A 16,300-nucleotide genomic window follows, 5' to 3' on the forward strand; every position below is an offset into this window, starting at 1 on the left:
TTTATTATTTACTTTTATACATTTGATTGCGGGATATATCTAATAAGTACAATTCATGAAACACTGGTGTCATTTCCAAGACACCATACCATTAATGTTAGAGGAATATATCCACTAACCATAAATCGCTTTAGGGGTATTTTGTCTAAAAGTCACCATGAATAGTGAAAAAGTACATTTGGCATGATTATGACATAGTCTAGGAATCTAATATGGTATTTTTAAAGTTTAGAGACTATTGGTGAATAAAAACTTATAGTCCGTGGACCAATGTGTAGTTTACTCTTTTATTTTTGAGTGAACTGCACCAAATACCCCTAACTTTTCCACTTATTGCACTAGTGACCCCTAAAAAAATAACATTAGAGGGGTCTAACAAAACATGCAATCACAAACCAGGTATTTTAGCCATTTTTAGACGAAAATGCCCAAATAACTTCAAGGGCATTTTTGTCTGATCCTTTTGAAACCTACACACCTATTGTCTGATCCTTTCCACCTATCTCCGCGTGTTTGTGTGTGAAACTGGACGTGTCAATTTTAACTCAGCATTTCACATCACTTCATTATTCTATCCGTTTTACTTTTATCATAATAAATTGATGTTTTTCATTTTTACACATAATTTTCAGTTTATTGAAGTTTAATTTTTAATCTCTTTGAGTGGAATGAACGTAAAGAACACCAACGTAACCAACATGATAAGATTTTTTTTCCTAAATTAAAAGATTAATTGACAAGACATTTTAAAAATTTAAATCACTAGATTAAAATGGTTATTAAGTTTGATAAATTTTAAAACGGTATAATTTTTAAAAAAAACTCATAGTCTTTCAAATAAAGTACTTCTTCCGTCGCATAATAGATGACACACTTGGGGAATGACATGAGATTTTAGGAGATGTTGTTTTGTGTGTTGGTGGAGAGAGAAAATAATATATTTATATTAATGTGAGAGAGAACTTTTTCTAAAAAAAGGAAATGTGACATCTTTTGTGGGACAAACTAAAAAGGAAAGTGTGACATCTATTATGGGACGGATGGAATATTAATTATAATTTATTATATTAAAATAAATTGTAATGGTTAACAAAAATAGAAGAAGAATAGAGATGACAGAGTAGGAAAAAGGTTATAATTAGAATAAACTAATTGACAGAATATAAAGCTCAAGGTGTTATTTTTATTTTTGCATTGCTATTCATTCACAAATTTACTCTTTTACCTTTTTAATTAAGATTTGAAAGATAGTAGTGCTATTTTTTGTTATTAAAATTAAATATGAATTTAAGTAGTTTCATAGTCAATGAAATATGAAATTTACTTAGTTTATTATTCAGGATTCATGATTATTGTTGTGCTAAAAATTTTCTACCAAAATTCTTGAGCCGTTTCTTCCAAATATTGATAGTGATAATAATAGTATTAGGAGTAGCTGTGTTGACCAATCAATTTAGTTGACAGCATAGGAGGCGAAGGGTTGACTGGTTTAGAGAGACACTTTAAGTGAGAAAATCGGGTTTATAGGCTACTTTGCCTTTAAAATTACGTAAATGTACCCATTTTGTTATCTTTTCCATAAATGGGAAAAACTTCACTCTCGTTGGCGTATTTTAAGTGAAAACGCCACCCGTATTGGCGTTTTACAACGTATGTGTCGTCGTATTGCATGTACGTTGAAAAACGCCGACGTGGTTGGCGTTTTTGACGAAAAACGCCAATCCCACTGGCGTGTTTTAAAAAACGCCAATTCGGGTGGCGTTTTTCTTGCTTTCCGCCGTGAAAAAAAGGCCAAAAATTATCCCAAGGTATACACGCCAATGGGATTGGCGTTTTTGAGTGAATTTTGATGAAAAACGCCAATCCCACTGGCGTTTTTGAGTGAATTTTGAGTTTAAACGAAATGCGCCCCAAGTGTTTGATGAAATGCCTCAAAGAGTATTCTGTTCTTGTCTTTTACATAGCACACCAAGTGTTTGATGGAGCGTTTAAGTGAGCTCCAGCCAACTTTTTACATCCTAAACTTCGATGAAAACACGATTTGATGAGTCATAATTTACATAAAAATGTGTAGTCTAAGGGGAAAAATATAGAAAATATGCTTCGCATTAATAATATCATCTTTCGAATTGATATAGTAGTATGATGTTTTCTTTCGAATTTGATATTGGGAATTAGTGGGGAGATGGGATTATATATGGCTATTAAAGATGATATAAGCATTTCCGTTTTGCTATTAAAATTGCTATATATGGATTATGGAGTAATACTACATTTTTGTTTCTTTAGTTTTAGTAGTGGTTATTTTAGGTCCTAAAGTGGAAGCTTTTTTCTATAGTTGAGGGGGGTGGCTAATGCCACTGTGAGGTAGTGGGCTATAGTTGTAGAGGGTTGCCATAGAAAAAGAATTAGGGAATGAGAGAAACTAACGATAAAGAGTTAGTAACACCATCGATAATAAGTTGCGTGAGATAATAATGATAGATAGTGACAAAGAAATAATGTAATTACTAGAATTCCCCTCTATTTTCTTTTAACACAAATATGATACAAAATTCATAGCATCCATATTAATTTCTAGTTGCGAGGACTTGGTCTTGAAAAATAAATACCTAAACATAAAATCAAGTTTGTTGAAGAAAATTTTGAAAATTCTATCTGATGAATTTAGCCGAATGAAACAACTTAATATTCACGAGTTATGAAACAACTATACAAGGAAAGTAGTGGACGAACGCATGAAACAAAAGCATAAGGGGCCGAATACGTTAAGGGTATTCTACGTCGACCTCATCTACTAAAGAGTTCTCGAAAATGACACTATCAATGACTCTACTGCGTTCATAGTAGTAGAGTCATTTCATTTTCTTCATTCGTTTTGAAAAAATTGTAAATAATAAATGAAATTATTTAATTTAGTATAATACAAGATGATATTATTAATGCGAAGCATATTTTCTATATTTTTCCCCTTAGACTACACATTTTTATGTAAATTATGACTCATCAAATCGTTTTTTCATCGAAGTTTAGGATGTAAAAAGCTGGCTGGAGCTCACTTAAACGTTCCATCAAACACTTGGTGTGCTATGTAAAAGACAAGAACTGAATACTCTTTGAGGCATTTCATCAAACACTTGGGGCGCATTTCGTTTAAACTCAAAATTCACTCAAAAACGCCAGTGGGATTGGCGTTTTTCATCAAAATTCACTCAAAAACGCCAATCCCATTGGCGTGTATACCTTGGGATAATTTTTGGCCTTTTTTTCAATGCGGAAAGCAAGAAAAACGCCACCCGAATTGGCGTTTTTTAAAACACGCCAGTGGGATTGGCGTTTTTCGTCAAAAACGCCAACCACGTCGGCGTTTTTCAACGTACATGCAATACGACGACACATACGTTGTAAAACGCCAATACGGGTGGCGTTTTCACTTAAAACACGCCAACGAGAGTGAAGTTTTTCCCATTTATGGAAAAGATAACAAAATGGGTACATTTACGTAATTTTAAAGGCAAAGTAGCCTATAAACCCGATTTTTCCCACTTTAAGTCCTATCAATTGTCGGTCAAGCAGGGAGGTTGCAGATTCAATGTAGGGCGGCGTCAGCATATTTGGGTAATTTGACAAGAATGCTCTTTAAGGGCCTGATGTTGCAGGTTCAATGTAGGGCGGCGTCAGCATATTTGGGTAATTTGACAAGAATGCCCTTTAAGGGCATGAGGGTGTTATCGTTTGAAAAAATCTTGTTTGTGATTGTATTTTTTATTAGGCCCCTCTGGTGTTATTTTTTTTGTTAGGAGTCACTGGTGTAACAAGTGAATAAGTTAGAGATGTTTGGTGCAGTTCACTCTTTGTTTTTTATATGAGCCGAAATCAAAACAAACTCATATTTGGAGATGCAAAATTGATACTTCTTACCCGTGTCCTGCAATATAGAATTTTATCCAAAAATTTAAATAATTGCAAAAAAATACAAAAAAAATCATCCAACAAAACGAAAACCACAAATATGTAAATGGAAAACTATAAACATTGAAAATGTAGTTATCACAAATAATTTTATTTAACTCTATCCACATAATTTTATTAATGATCTGATCTGAATAAATTGAAATTATTAAATAGAGTGCTGGTGAAGATCATAGCAAACTCCAGTCACTCTCATGACTGACTAGTCCGTTTCACTTGTGTGATGTAAATTGTACAACAAACTCTCATCTACACCTTTGATTCTCTCTGCTGCATCCTTTTTTTGCATTCCTCTCAAATCTGATAGCTAAATAGTTCGATTCTCCAATCCAGAGAACAGTTCAATTCGTTTCTGCCGCTAATTGTTGGTTTTGGTAAATGCGGAATGGTGTGGTCGGTGAATTTCCCGACGCCGACATCGAGAAGCAGCAGAACGGCAGGTCAATATCAGGACTTGGCTAAGAAAGTAGTGATTGACGTGGTGGTCGTGGACTGCGCCAGCATAAGTCAATCACTGCCCGAGAGAGATTCGAATACTCATGAAGAGTGCAGGTATGTCTCCTTCTGCTCAGGTACTGCGTGTTTGATTACTCCTTGTTAGCTGAAATTTCGGATTGAATTGCTGGAATGGGTATAGTAGTCGGTAGACTTGATCTTTCCGCTATGAGATTGCTGAGTTAGGCTAAAATGCCCAAATAAGAAACGAGGAATGTGTGTATCTGTGATTGTATTGATTCCTAGTACATGACAAATTCTACCGTTTGATTTGTGGTTTATTTACGACATTTTTTTAATTATTTTTTAAACCTCCATTTTATGGTAAGGTGAACTGAATTTCTCTGAAGTGAACATATAATCGTCATTTATATGTTTCACCTGTTTGTATGCTCCTATAATCGTGGTCCCAAAATCTAGTTCAAAGGGCATTCAAGGACCAACTGGAGCAAATGATGGTAAACTGCATATTCAGGGAACTAAATCCTCTATGTGGCCTGACAAATTCGTTGTTTTAAATTTTGAAGTCCGGCTTCAATTTGAAATTCTCAAAGCCAGTTAGAGGATCTTAGATCAATCAAAGTTCAAAACCTTACTATATGATATTCCTTTCTCAGTCTTCCATCAATTCAAATTCTTTCATCATTATACAGCCTAAAATATTGAAACCAGTATGGTGACATCAACACACAACATAAATTTTAAGCCCAAAACCCCAGATATAACTATCTTATCCCACCTTGACTATTTCTGTTGCTAATATGGATCTTATCTACTATTTGTACAATGGGTTAGTAAATCAGGATACTTAATGCTTTTATTACGGACTGATCATATGTGTAACTGTTGCTTGTAAGGAAACATTGATAAATAAATTACTTGAAAAAGATGCAAATGATACTTTTAATTTTTTCCAATGGAAGTTTGCATAAAAGTAAATCAAAAAACAAACAATCGAGGGAAAAACCATGATTTACTATGTGTTTTTATAGAGGTTAATTCTAGAATTCAATCTCAGGCCAGAAGAATGTATGTGCACCAAAGATGTGAAGAGAGCATGTAAATTAACTGTTGCTCTTACCCTGATATTTGGATTGTTGGATTTCCACATGTTCATCTACTCTTGCAAAGTTATAGTATATCAATTGGTGTGGCAAGATCTATAAATAGCACTGTCTTCTAGAGTTGTTTGCAAATCGAGCTTATTGTTGGAGTAAATTTTTTGGATACTTATGAGTTTGAATGCTACTGTATATATTCGAGAAATCAAAGTTTTGATATAAAACATGCATATGTGTAGCAAACATAAAGCTAACTAGAAATTATTAGGAAATTCTGTGTTGACTGTAACTGATATATGGGGAGAAAATTTGGGCATTTGCTATCAAATGTTATCTTAATTTATACGTCAGGTGCACTCTTTTGATCTTGTGTGATGTTTATTTTGGTTACTTCATCTATAGTTTTAAGATTTATCAAACCTGCATGATATGTTTTCTCATGGCAGAAGCAAATTTATATCTTCTCCATCTTCAAAGCATCATATATTTCAAGCACTTTCTGATAAAATGTAAATTTTAGATATTTAACATGATTACATATTTTAAATCAAGAGCTTCGAAAACATTCTAAATGGATTGTAATGATGCTTTCACTTTAACAGGGTATGCCAGGAGGAAAATGAAGAAGCCTTGATCAGTCTTGGATGTCTTTGTCGAGGCGGTCTTTCAAAAGCACATCATTCGTGCATAGTGAAGTGGTTTAACACCCAAGGTTCGAATAAATGTGAGATATGCCAGTTAAGTGTCCGAAATTTAAGAGGTGATTTTAGCTTTATCTATGACGGATGATAATGAGCCTCCATAATTCTCATGTAGGCAAGAAGCTGCCAACGTAATACCTCCTGATCCTCAAGCAAGTGTCGGTCAAATTTAGAATTAGATGTTTAAGATTTTGATATGGAATTCTGATTGATATGCATACACTCTCTTCCCTACTTTTGTACTTGTTGTGATTGCATTCATGATGCATACTCAATTCTTAAAGGAATCACAGTTTGAATAGGTTATTGAACTCTAGGATATTGGTTAAAATCTTAGTATTTGTGAAATTAATACTATGTTTTGCTTAGTTAGGCAAAGGGAAATTGCCAGTCATTATACGGCTTTGCAGAAGAACATTACCACTGAAGCTGTCATAATTTATGTTTTTGGTGCTGTATCTGGAACTCTATATTCTTTAGAGAGGATCATTCCAACCTTAGATGGTGATTTCTGACTTGATCTTTTATGCATGACAGTCTAGTTACTGGGTTTGGACGGTTGATCCAGCCTTTAGAGCGCAAGATCATCAAAGGGTGAGGAAATATTATTGTATTTGTGTCAAGTAGCCATAACATCACTTTTTGTCGAAACCCACTGCTAAATTACTGATTATTAACAGGGGTGTTTTAAGTCCGCTTTGGGTGGCGTTCTCCATTCTTGTTGGTGGTCTTTTGCTGGATGTGTTGATTTCCGTAACCCTTGGTGTTTCTGCCCTCCCAGTTAACATTATCATTGGTATAACTTTGTCACCAAGTAGTATCAACTCCGACAAAACTTAATCTGCTTGTGTTATACAATGTGAACTTCTGTATGCAGGAGTGATCGTTGTGCTGGGACTTGGCACAGCTCTTCGACTGGGGCTAGAGTTTTGTCAAGAGTGAAATGTGAGAAGAGTGGTGCAGCGGGTAGAAGCAAACGCCACTATTGGGTATCATCCGGCACTGTAAGCCAGACTTTTCCCTGCATATTTTATGAGCGGATGTGTTGTTGTGTTGTAAGTTAAGAAAAAAAAGGATCTAGCTTTATTCACTAAGTCAGGCGATAGAAAGTGGAAACTAGTAGTTAGGAGGTTCATCGAGAGATCTTTATTTCATCTTGCTTCCACTGCTGACTTGCTGTATATATTCATTTTATTGTCGTTGATTCATTGTAAATGCTCACTGAATATGTAGTTGTACTCACATTTTAGGTTATCACTTGCCGAGAGGATCGATTTCAAAAGGTTCACAGTTATAATTTACGGACTGTATATAATGACATAGCTTCGTTTATAGTTGTTGAACGTATGAGGATATTGAGACCATGTTTTATTTTCAAGTTAATTTGGAGCTTTAAATGTTGTAGGTCCCCAAATTGTTTATGTAAATCTTAACTTCATTATTCCAACATCGACAGCCATGAAATTCAACGCTGTGGTCCTATACTAATTTAATAGTACTGCACTTATGAACTTTGCCAAATTAATCAAAAATATATGACTTAATTAACAATTTCAATATCACTTTGAAAAGTGGCAATTAAATGCTTCAGAAAATAGTGCACCCTTTGTTATTGATTCAAATTGATCAAATGGGTTTTTGGGATTTGATTCAAATGGCGATTGATTATCCCACGAGTCTTGCAACTGAAAATAACGTTAGAAATACTAGTAGTAAGATGTCTCTTTTCTACCAATAGATCGAGGTTTCGAGCTATCACGACCACAAGACAAATGCAGAATCAAACTGAATACATCCTAATATTAACTTACTAAAAATCCACAAAAATATCTTTCAAAATTTTATTAAAAGAAATGGAAATAAAAAACAAAAAAACCCACGGTTCACCCCATGTACAATCTACGTCCTCTTCTCGCTCAGTTTCAAATTTGTAGTATTTCTTTATTTATTTTTAATTTAAAAAGCAAAGCAACAAGCCCAGATTTTAAATTTTTAAAGGAAGAAATGAAGAGAATCTAACTGACACCAAAAGATGACAAAAAAGATAATTCTTTTATATATATCGATGTGTCCAAAAACACGAGTCTTTTATGGGAGTGAGTGATTGTTGTTACAGTGATCGAGGTCGGAAAGCAATTATAGAGGCTATCGTGATTGGCTACTACTGCTCTTCACCTTTTTTTGTTGCCCACCACGTGAAACCAAAAAAGCTCAACCCAAACAAGTAAATCGATTCTAGGGATTAATAGTTCCACCAATTTCCCTTGCTTTGCTGTAATTTTCCAGCTGCGGTGATTTTTGCTGCTTAATGTGATGAAATTGGAGGCTTTGCCCAAGGGCTTCCGCTTCCGCCCCACGGATGAGGAGCTCGTCAATCATTATCTGAGGCTCAAGATCAACGGCCGTCATTCCGAAGTTGAGGTCATCCCTGAGATTGACGTCTGTAAATGGGAGCCGTGGGATCTTCCCGGTATTACTCTCTTTCGAATTTCATTGTTGTTGGTGTTTTTTTCTCCTAATGTGGTAGCACCGATAGTTTTGGTACTTGTTGTTTTTGTCAAATTTGTATTTTTACTTGGGAGGAACTGCTATTCTGGCTGATACTCAATTGAAAGCTTACATTGTTCATACATATTGAAGTGTGGATCAATTTAGTAATCTACTTTATGCTTGTAGGATTCGTCACCCAAAATTTCACCTTTATAAATTTCTTAGAATGAATGAAGTTGAGCATGAAGAGCTTCTGAACTTGACTAGGTAAAATGTTATTCTGAATTGTTGTTTAATATTGCTAGCTTGGATCTTCTTGTAAACTATACTAAGAGAAATACCAATCCCTTTTGACTTAGGCTCGAGAAATTTCTGGTGTCACAAGTTTCACTTCCTACTTTTACTCCTTTATGCATAGTTTCTAAGTAACCTGAAGTGTGATCAAGCTACATTTAGTAAGGGTTAATTAGATAATGGAAGTTTCTTATGGATTATAAGGCCATATATGTAGACTAAACTTCACTTCTGTTTGCTTTTTTTGTTATGCATAAACAAATGAAGATTTTCATTCCTTATTGTTTGATTTTGTTCAGCACTCTCCGTTATAAAATCTGATGACCCAGAGTGGTTTTTCATTTGCCCTCGTGATAAAAAATATCCAAATGGGTATCGTTCTAATAGAGCCACAGAAGCTGGTTATTGGAAAGCTACAGGAAAGGATCGTACCATAAAATCTCGCAAATCATCCCCCTCAGGTCACTCCCATTCTCATGTGATTGGGTTGAAGAAAACTCTAGTCTTTTATAGGGGCCGTGCTCCAAAGGGTGAACGGACAAATTGGATAATGCATGAGTATCGTGCCACTGAACCAGATCTTGATGGCACTGGTCCTGGACAGGTCAATAATCATATCATTTCTCTTGCTCGTCTTCTCATGCACATACATGAAACCTATGCATAATACTATAAAGACACACAGTCACATACTTGTTATTTTCTGATTCCATGCTAAATACCTTTTACGTGGTAAATGTAGTTTTGGTAATTTGAGAAAATGAAATGTGAACCTAGCTATACTGATATCAACCTAGATTGTTCATCAACATGTCATTCTTTTTCACTAATTGTTTTTCACAGCATATGCAGTGGTGTATGCCTTTTGTGACCGGTTTGTCAATTATTTGTGGAATACTTGCCATATTCAAAAGCATACTCCATCTCAAAATTAGAATGCTGTCTGTTTGGGAATTACCTGACTTGAAAGTGAAAATTCACTTGTTGAATTCTGCTTTGACTACCTAAACTAATGTAGTAATGTTATGTACACTTGATTTGTGCTTCTGTATCTGTTAATAATTTAAAATTTTGAAGGTGTGGTAAATTTCAATCAAAACTTCTATAAGTTTTACTTGGATTTGAGTATCCTAACTAACTCAAGGAAGTCTTAGTTTGGAAATTGCAGGATTTCCCAAGAATTTCAATATTCCATGGTCTCATTTATGGAATTTATATATGGAAGTATATATACCTGATAATGAAATCTACTAATGAAATAGTTCTAATAAACTGAAGAAAAAGATAGTGATGAGAATTTAAATATCTATTTCTAAATTAATAGATTTATATTGCCTTAAGTTTTGGGTGAGATCTTGAAAAAGTGTTTCCAATTTAAGTCATGACATACAGGGATTTGAAATATTTTTTCCCCTTGTGTAACGAAGAAGTGACAGCTAAAACCAACTAATTTCCACTATCCAAACATGAGTTGGTTAATGAACTCCTACTTAATGTGTTAGTTATGTCCTTAAATACTTGAAATAAATCATTTAGATGGCACAAGCTAGAAGAGCTAAAGAAGGTGAACACTGACAATAGGACTGGAGTTGGCCAAAAATCTAATTTTTCATGATCAAATCATGCATTTTGGCTAGTTACTCAATGAGTGAATCCATTGTAAGGAAAAATGTTGAAGTGATGGGTGATATGTTTGAAGTCATGAGACATTTTGTTTGAAGAATGAGGGTTTTATGTGGAAAGCAATGGTTTTATAGAAACATTTTTAAGGGAGGTTATTGAGAAACTAAACATGTTTATATATATATAAAGTAAAGACCATGAAGTGATCTAGGTCTGGTTTCACCTGATCAGTTTCCTGATTATTCTTTTAGGGCCTTCCAGAAATATGATCCCACCAATTATTTTCCATGTCCATCCAATGTAATGAGGATTTCTATTAACTTCCATGCACACACACACACACACACCAAAATTGGTCCTTGCATTATTCTAGGAAGGAATCAGTTAGTCTTTTTCATGTAATAATAAATAGTACTCGCGTTTCTTTCACATTATTATAAGTCTTGCTGCCTCGACATCATCTTGCTAGTCTTTGTTCCTTCAGTAGTTTTGTTTCTTGCCTGCCTAATGATTCCCTTGTATCAAAACAAGCCTTCAGTTATCTATTTAGATATAATCTCAATCACCTATATAGCTTGTTATGTGTGTGCTTTACTTATTTTCCCTCCTTTGTATAAATATCATGTACACGCAGCTCTTTCTTCTCCTCAGACCAAGAACTTCTGAGTAGGATTGACAGGTCAATTAGGTTATCGTATTTGATACCGTGTTGGTTTGACATAAAAGATTGTAAAACTAACAAAGTGAAGGGTATAATATGTCATGGTAGTGCTTGACAAACCACTTTAGAGATTATCTTGTAATTTTGTTTATAGTTCGCACAAATATTTGTGTAACCTCAATTGACTTTTATTACTCCTGCCGTTCTGCGTTAATAGAGTCGTATTCCTATTTGGGACGTTCCAACATAATAGAGTCATTTCCATTTTTGGCAAAAGTTAACACATTTAATCTCCCTTTTATTTTTTCTCCTACTTTGTTCTCTTTACAAATTTCTCTCTTCTACTTTATTCTCTCTTCACTTATCTACTGTATCATGCCTCTTACTTCATTCTCTCTCCACTTAACACTATTCATCTTTTTCCTTAATCTCTGTGCCGAAAAGAAACGCCTCCATTTTCTTGGAACGGAGGGAATATTATTTAGAATCTTCAGTAGTTATAATTTGGTCAATAGACTGCTTGAGCATGCCACTGAGTCACTGGCAATGATAATATGCACAATTTGACTGTTAACAGGCTACTGGAGTTATGCAACTATACTGTCTCTCTAGCAACATAAATTTGTCCATTTAGTCTGTTATTGAGATGCTCCTGAAAACTTGAATATTAGTTAAGGAATTGACTAAAATACCTCTAATCTACACCCTGCAGTGAACAGTACATGACCCCAACCCCTTAGGGCTCAGGTAAAAAGAATTTGCTATGTGATATAATGGTGATGTATACTTATGGCTTATATGCCCACTGCTTCTGCACCTTTGTGATTGAGATTACTTGCTATTTTGTTTGTAATTAATTCTTTTTTCCCATTGCTTCAGGGTGACTATGTCCTATGTCGCTTATTCCACAAGGCAGATGAGAGGCTTGACAATTTGGAATGCACTGGAGTAGATCATATTGGCTCAGTCCCATCTACAGAAAAATCTTCTCCTGATGATGTATCTTCAGATGTGTTTCGAGATCCATCGATGGTGGATATGCAGATGGTTAAGGAACCAGGAGATGTAAAGAAGTGGTTGACGAATCCGGTGGACTGTCTGACTCCTACTAACCTAGTACCTGTTGAAAGCTGTGCATCTGATGGAATCGATCACTCAGGAGAAGAAACAGCAATGGAGGTGACATATGAATATTTGGAATATCATTTGCTACTTATCATCCTTCTCTTTTATAACTAAAATAGAACTCAAACTTTAGCTTTTCTTCCACCATATTATCAGGTATCTCTGCCTCTGCGAGCTGATTCAATGCATGAAGGAGCCACCCACCATCAATTTGATGAGAAGGGCTTGGGTGCCTTTGAATCACACACTTATGCAGATTTGGTGGATCCCATTGGTTCACCCTTTGCTGCTGACTTTGGCTACGAAAGAAATGGATTGCATTTTCAAGATGGCACGTCTGAACCAGATGCATCCCTGTCAGACCTATTGGAAGGACTTCAAAATTATGGAAACTGCTTCTATGAACCGTCAACTAGCAACAAGACATATGATCCAAATCAAGCACCAATTGCATTTAGTAAGGTGAGACTGTAATTTTATTTCATGTGTCCTAAAACACATGGCAATGTTGAGCAGCGGTAGCATGGTCTCTCTTCTTTATTTTCAAATATTCTTTTCCTATTTTTTTGTTAAGCTCAATGCTCCATACATGATTGCCCCAATCTTATTTGCTCTTAAAGTACTAATCTCTAAAACTTTTAATTCCTTATCTTACTCACACTAGGACCCATCATTTACATATACTATTTCGTACGAAGAAACTATGTAGTGGATTCCACGGTTTGTTATCAACAGATGCAATAGTCACCCAAACACATTTCATTTTCAAACCAATATTTCAAAAGGCTTAAAATCATTCATCAAATGCATATTTTTTTTATTTCCACACAAATTCTAATACTATTTGGTAAACTGCAGTGTAAATACTCAATATAGGGAATTAGAACAGAAAATGAAACCAAACCTCCCCTTAGTATCTTGAACTTATTGCACTTCAAGTTTGTAGCAATTGTAGATTAATCATGCTCAAAGCTTTCCTTTAAAACACAAATACTTTGCATAATTTTAGCTGTGTTTTGACTATTGAGCTTGAAATCTTCCAGCTCTGATACTTGTAATCCTGCCATGTGATGCTCATTACACTACTGACAACCTGCAGGATGAAAAATCTCCAAGCTTTTCCGGAGTACCATCCACCGATCATTCCCGTTCCGGCTATGCTGCTGAAGAAGCGGGTTCTTCAGCAAATACAGCTGGAGGATCATTCCTTAGACGAATTGAGACATCTTGCCACCCTAGCTCGAGCAAAGATGACAATGCTCCTGTTAGTGAAACTGGAATCATGATTCGATCTCGCCAGCCACGAAATCCACCCAGTTTTATGGACTTTACATCCCAGGGAACTGCTCCAAGGCGACTGCGCCTTTGGTTGAGTCCCAGATCAGATTCCAAGTATAGCGACAGATCCAAGGAAGAAGAATCACAATCACTTAGTAAACAGGTGAGTTCCATTAATACATTACATATGCATGGACTTACTAAATATTTTAAAAGTTCAAGCATACCAATAACTGGAAGGGACGACCATATCTAAAATGTTATATTCTGGGAACAATATTGCATTATGTCATCTTCGTACTACTAGAGTTACCGATAAACCTTCCTGTCTATTCTCTCTCAGGATGCCGAGATTGCCCACAAAAATGATCCAAACTTAGCTGCAAAACATGGACAAAACAGCAATATAAGAACGCCCTCACCTCAAATATCAGGCCTCCTCTCTATTCTCGGAGGTTCAGGTTCTATGAAAGTGTATGCTGTCGGGGTATACATAGCTATAATCCTATCTGTTCTTCTGGGGATATGGATCTGCCCCAGGCTGCAGCTCTACAAGGCCGACCTGTAAATTATGTGTGGTAATCTTAATTATTAGCATTACATTGTTCCTTTCTTTCTAACCACACGCTTTCCTGTAAAAATTTAGTTTGTGTAGAGAGATATCGATGTTCATTAGTAATTAATGTTTGCATAATGAAAATGATGTTGTTTAGGAAGTTATTAACTTTCTCAGACTTCCTCTGATTCTACTCAGACATGGTCCATGGAGCTATTATTTTAGATGTGTATCCAGTAAAATAATCTGTCTAGATTATACAAAGCATTTTTCAATATATTATAAACACTTTTGCACAATTTGTGTTCAAGTATGGGGCCGAGACAGTGCTAGTATAGGCTGTAGCATGTCCTTTACTCATTATCATGATTTGGGATTTATTATTATGTCTGTGGCCCAATTTTTATGGTTTAGAATTAAATTTTGTAGTTTAGGGTTAGAAATTTATCAGTTTTATTTTGTAAGTGGAATGGTGGGGATGTAGAGGACTAAGAGGAGTTGTGACATTCCTATTTTTTATATGCTACACTTTTTACATTATTTATTCAAGTTTGTTTAGTCGTGCTATAATAATTAGTAGTACTACTCATTATTATCATCATCAGTGCTCTTTCTTGAAAAAAGTATTGGCTATGTTACAAACTCAACTGCAATTTCATTTTACCCTGCTTTTACATTTTAGGTGAACATTGTCGATAGCCATTGGTTGAAATGAGAGACATACATGTTACAGTATCTGTTTGATATTTCCAAAGTAAAGACAGCATGAAGAATAAAGAAAAGTGTGGGTGCTCATCATATCTCTGCAGTTTGTCAACATCAATAAAATTCCAAACCGATCTCTTATGCTGATTTGGTTCTGTTCTGTAACGTAGATTAGCATTTTTCTTATTCTCATTTATCAACATGTCCAACATACAGGGTGCAACCGAATCGAATCGAATCGAACCGACCCGAGCCGAATAATAAGATGCTAAAACTTGGCTCACATGCTATCGACCGATTCTTTATATATATCTACCACTTAACTGCGCCTAAATGAAACACATAAATACATGATGAAATACATAATTTGCACCGGGGCATTGAATCCACTACTATTTGGTAGTATAGCATAAATTAAAAAGAGATTAAAGATGGATTCTTGATTAGATTTAATATATTTACATATAATCAATTTCCCCTATATATAGGTGGGTACTAATAACTAGTAGTATAAGGTTATGATGGTTGTGTAGGCTTTCAAGAGAACCTTTACCTTAGCGCGTAAGAATTCGGATAACAATAATTATCGTGGGAATAATGGAACCAAAATCTTTGTTGCTTTAGTCCATATCACTTCTATCTCGATCTCTCCCATCAATATTTGTAGGATTTTTTTGTGCCTACTTGATGCAGTATTATATATACTTAGCACCCAATTTTCTCAATATTTGCACAAATTAAATAAATAGACAACAAATCAAAATTTTAGAGAAATCACAAGGATCCACTAGCATATTAATTATATGCCTTTTGACAATAGTCATTACTATAAACAGATAAAAACAATACTTTTAAATAAAAAAGAGTAGAATTACTAGTATATATCTTTATAAATTTCAAGAGTACACAAATGTATCCATCATTACTAGTATACAATAGATGGAAGATGGTAGATTGTACATGTTGAGGAAAGAAGGTGAAACAAAAAGGTAGATTTTTGCTATATAAAATAGAATATTAGTATTTGGTAACTTTGCATTTTAACTAATGAAATATTCTGTTATTAAGTAGTGTCAGCAGCCATTTGAGATTGAAAGTGGCCTTAGAGTCCAGATGCCATTCCCTCCCAAAAGGGTCATTTTTATTTTATACACGAAAATCAATCTTTTCTTTATTACTACTATTATTAATGGTGTGAAGGAATTAGATATTTCATGAGAGAAAAGAATATTGCAGAGTTAGTCGACATGCCACGAAAACAAGACCCCTCAAAACAGCACTAACATAAAAAAATTTAGAAATAAAAGAATTGGATGGAAGGGAATAGTTGCACTAAACA

General features: G+C 34.9%; 2 protein-coding genes across 6 annotated transcripts; both read left to right on the forward strand.

Annotated features, from left to right (window-relative positions):
- The first annotated feature begins 4,143 nt into the window (after positions 1–4,143).
- On the forward strand, positions 4,144–7,582 carry LOC121771336 (E3 ubiquitin-protein ligase MARCHF9-like). Of its 5 annotated transcripts, XM_042168118.1 has the most exons (6): positions 4,144–4,524; positions 6,131–6,265; positions 6,345–6,360; positions 6,767–6,823; positions 6,910–7,025; positions 7,107–7,582. In XM_042168118.1, exons 1-5 carry the CDS (start codon positions 4,358–4,360, stop codon positions 7,012–7,014), a joined length of 480 nt encoding a protein of 159 aa, XP_042024052.1. In that variant the 5' UTR covers positions 4,144–4,357; the 3' UTR covers positions 7,015–7,025; positions 7,107–7,582. The 5 variants fall into 5 exon arrangements, 2 of the variants coding, with proteins under 2 accessions (XP_042024052.1, XP_042024051.1); XR_006043990.1 differs by having other exon boundaries at positions 6,131–6,679; XR_006043991.1 differs by having other exon boundaries at positions 6,131–6,240; positions 6,345–6,823.
- Positions 7,583–8,272: 690 nt separating this feature from the next.
- Positions 8,273–14,533, forward strand: LOC121770976 (protein NTM1-like 9). The gene is made up of 6 exons (XM_042167763.1): positions 8,273–8,699; positions 9,313–9,617; positions 12,177–12,476; positions 12,579–12,884; positions 13,522–13,863; positions 14,044–14,533. The coding sequence occupies exons 1-6, from the start codon at positions 8,543–8,545 to the stop codon at positions 14,266–14,268; spliced, it is 1,635 nt and encodes a 544-aa protein (XP_042023697.1). The 5' UTR covers positions 8,273–8,542; the 3' UTR covers positions 14,269–14,533.
- The last annotated feature ends 1,767 nt before the right edge of the window (positions 14,534–16,300 follow it).

The sequence above is a fragment of the Salvia splendens genome, chromosome 16, assembly GCF_004379255.2.
Source record: "Salvia splendens isolate huo1 chromosome 16, SspV2, whole genome shotgun sequence".
Classification (NCBI taxonomy): domain Eukaryota; kingdom Viridiplantae; phylum Streptophyta; class Magnoliopsida; order Lamiales; family Lamiaceae; genus Salvia; species Salvia splendens.

Bases quoted from the DNA above. Each gene is read 5' to 3' on its own strand.
- LOC121771336 (XM_042168117.1), top strand. From the start codon at position 4,358: ATGGTGTGGTCGGTGAATTTCCCGACGCCGACATCGAGAAGCAGCAGA. The intron at 6,266-6,766 runs GTTAAGTGTCCG...TATGCATGACAG, and splicing joins AATAAATGTGAGATATGCCA to TCTAGTTACTGGGTTTGGAC. The intron at 6,824-6,909 runs GTGAGGAAATAT...GATTATTAACAG, and splicing joins GAGCGCAAGATCATCAAAGG to GGGTGTTTTAAGTCCGCTTT.
- LOC121770976 (XM_042167763.1), top strand. From the start codon at position 8,543: ATGAAATTGGAGGCTTTGCCCAAGGGCTTCCGCTTCCGCCCCACGGAT. The intron at 12,477-12,578 runs GTGACATATGAA...CCATATTATCAG, and splicing joins GAGAAGAAACAGCAATGGAG to GTATCTCTGCCTCTGCGAGC. The intron at 12,885-13,521 runs GTGAGACTGTAA...GACAACCTGCAG, and splicing joins CACCAATTGCATTTAGTAAG to GATGAAAAATCTCCAAGCTT.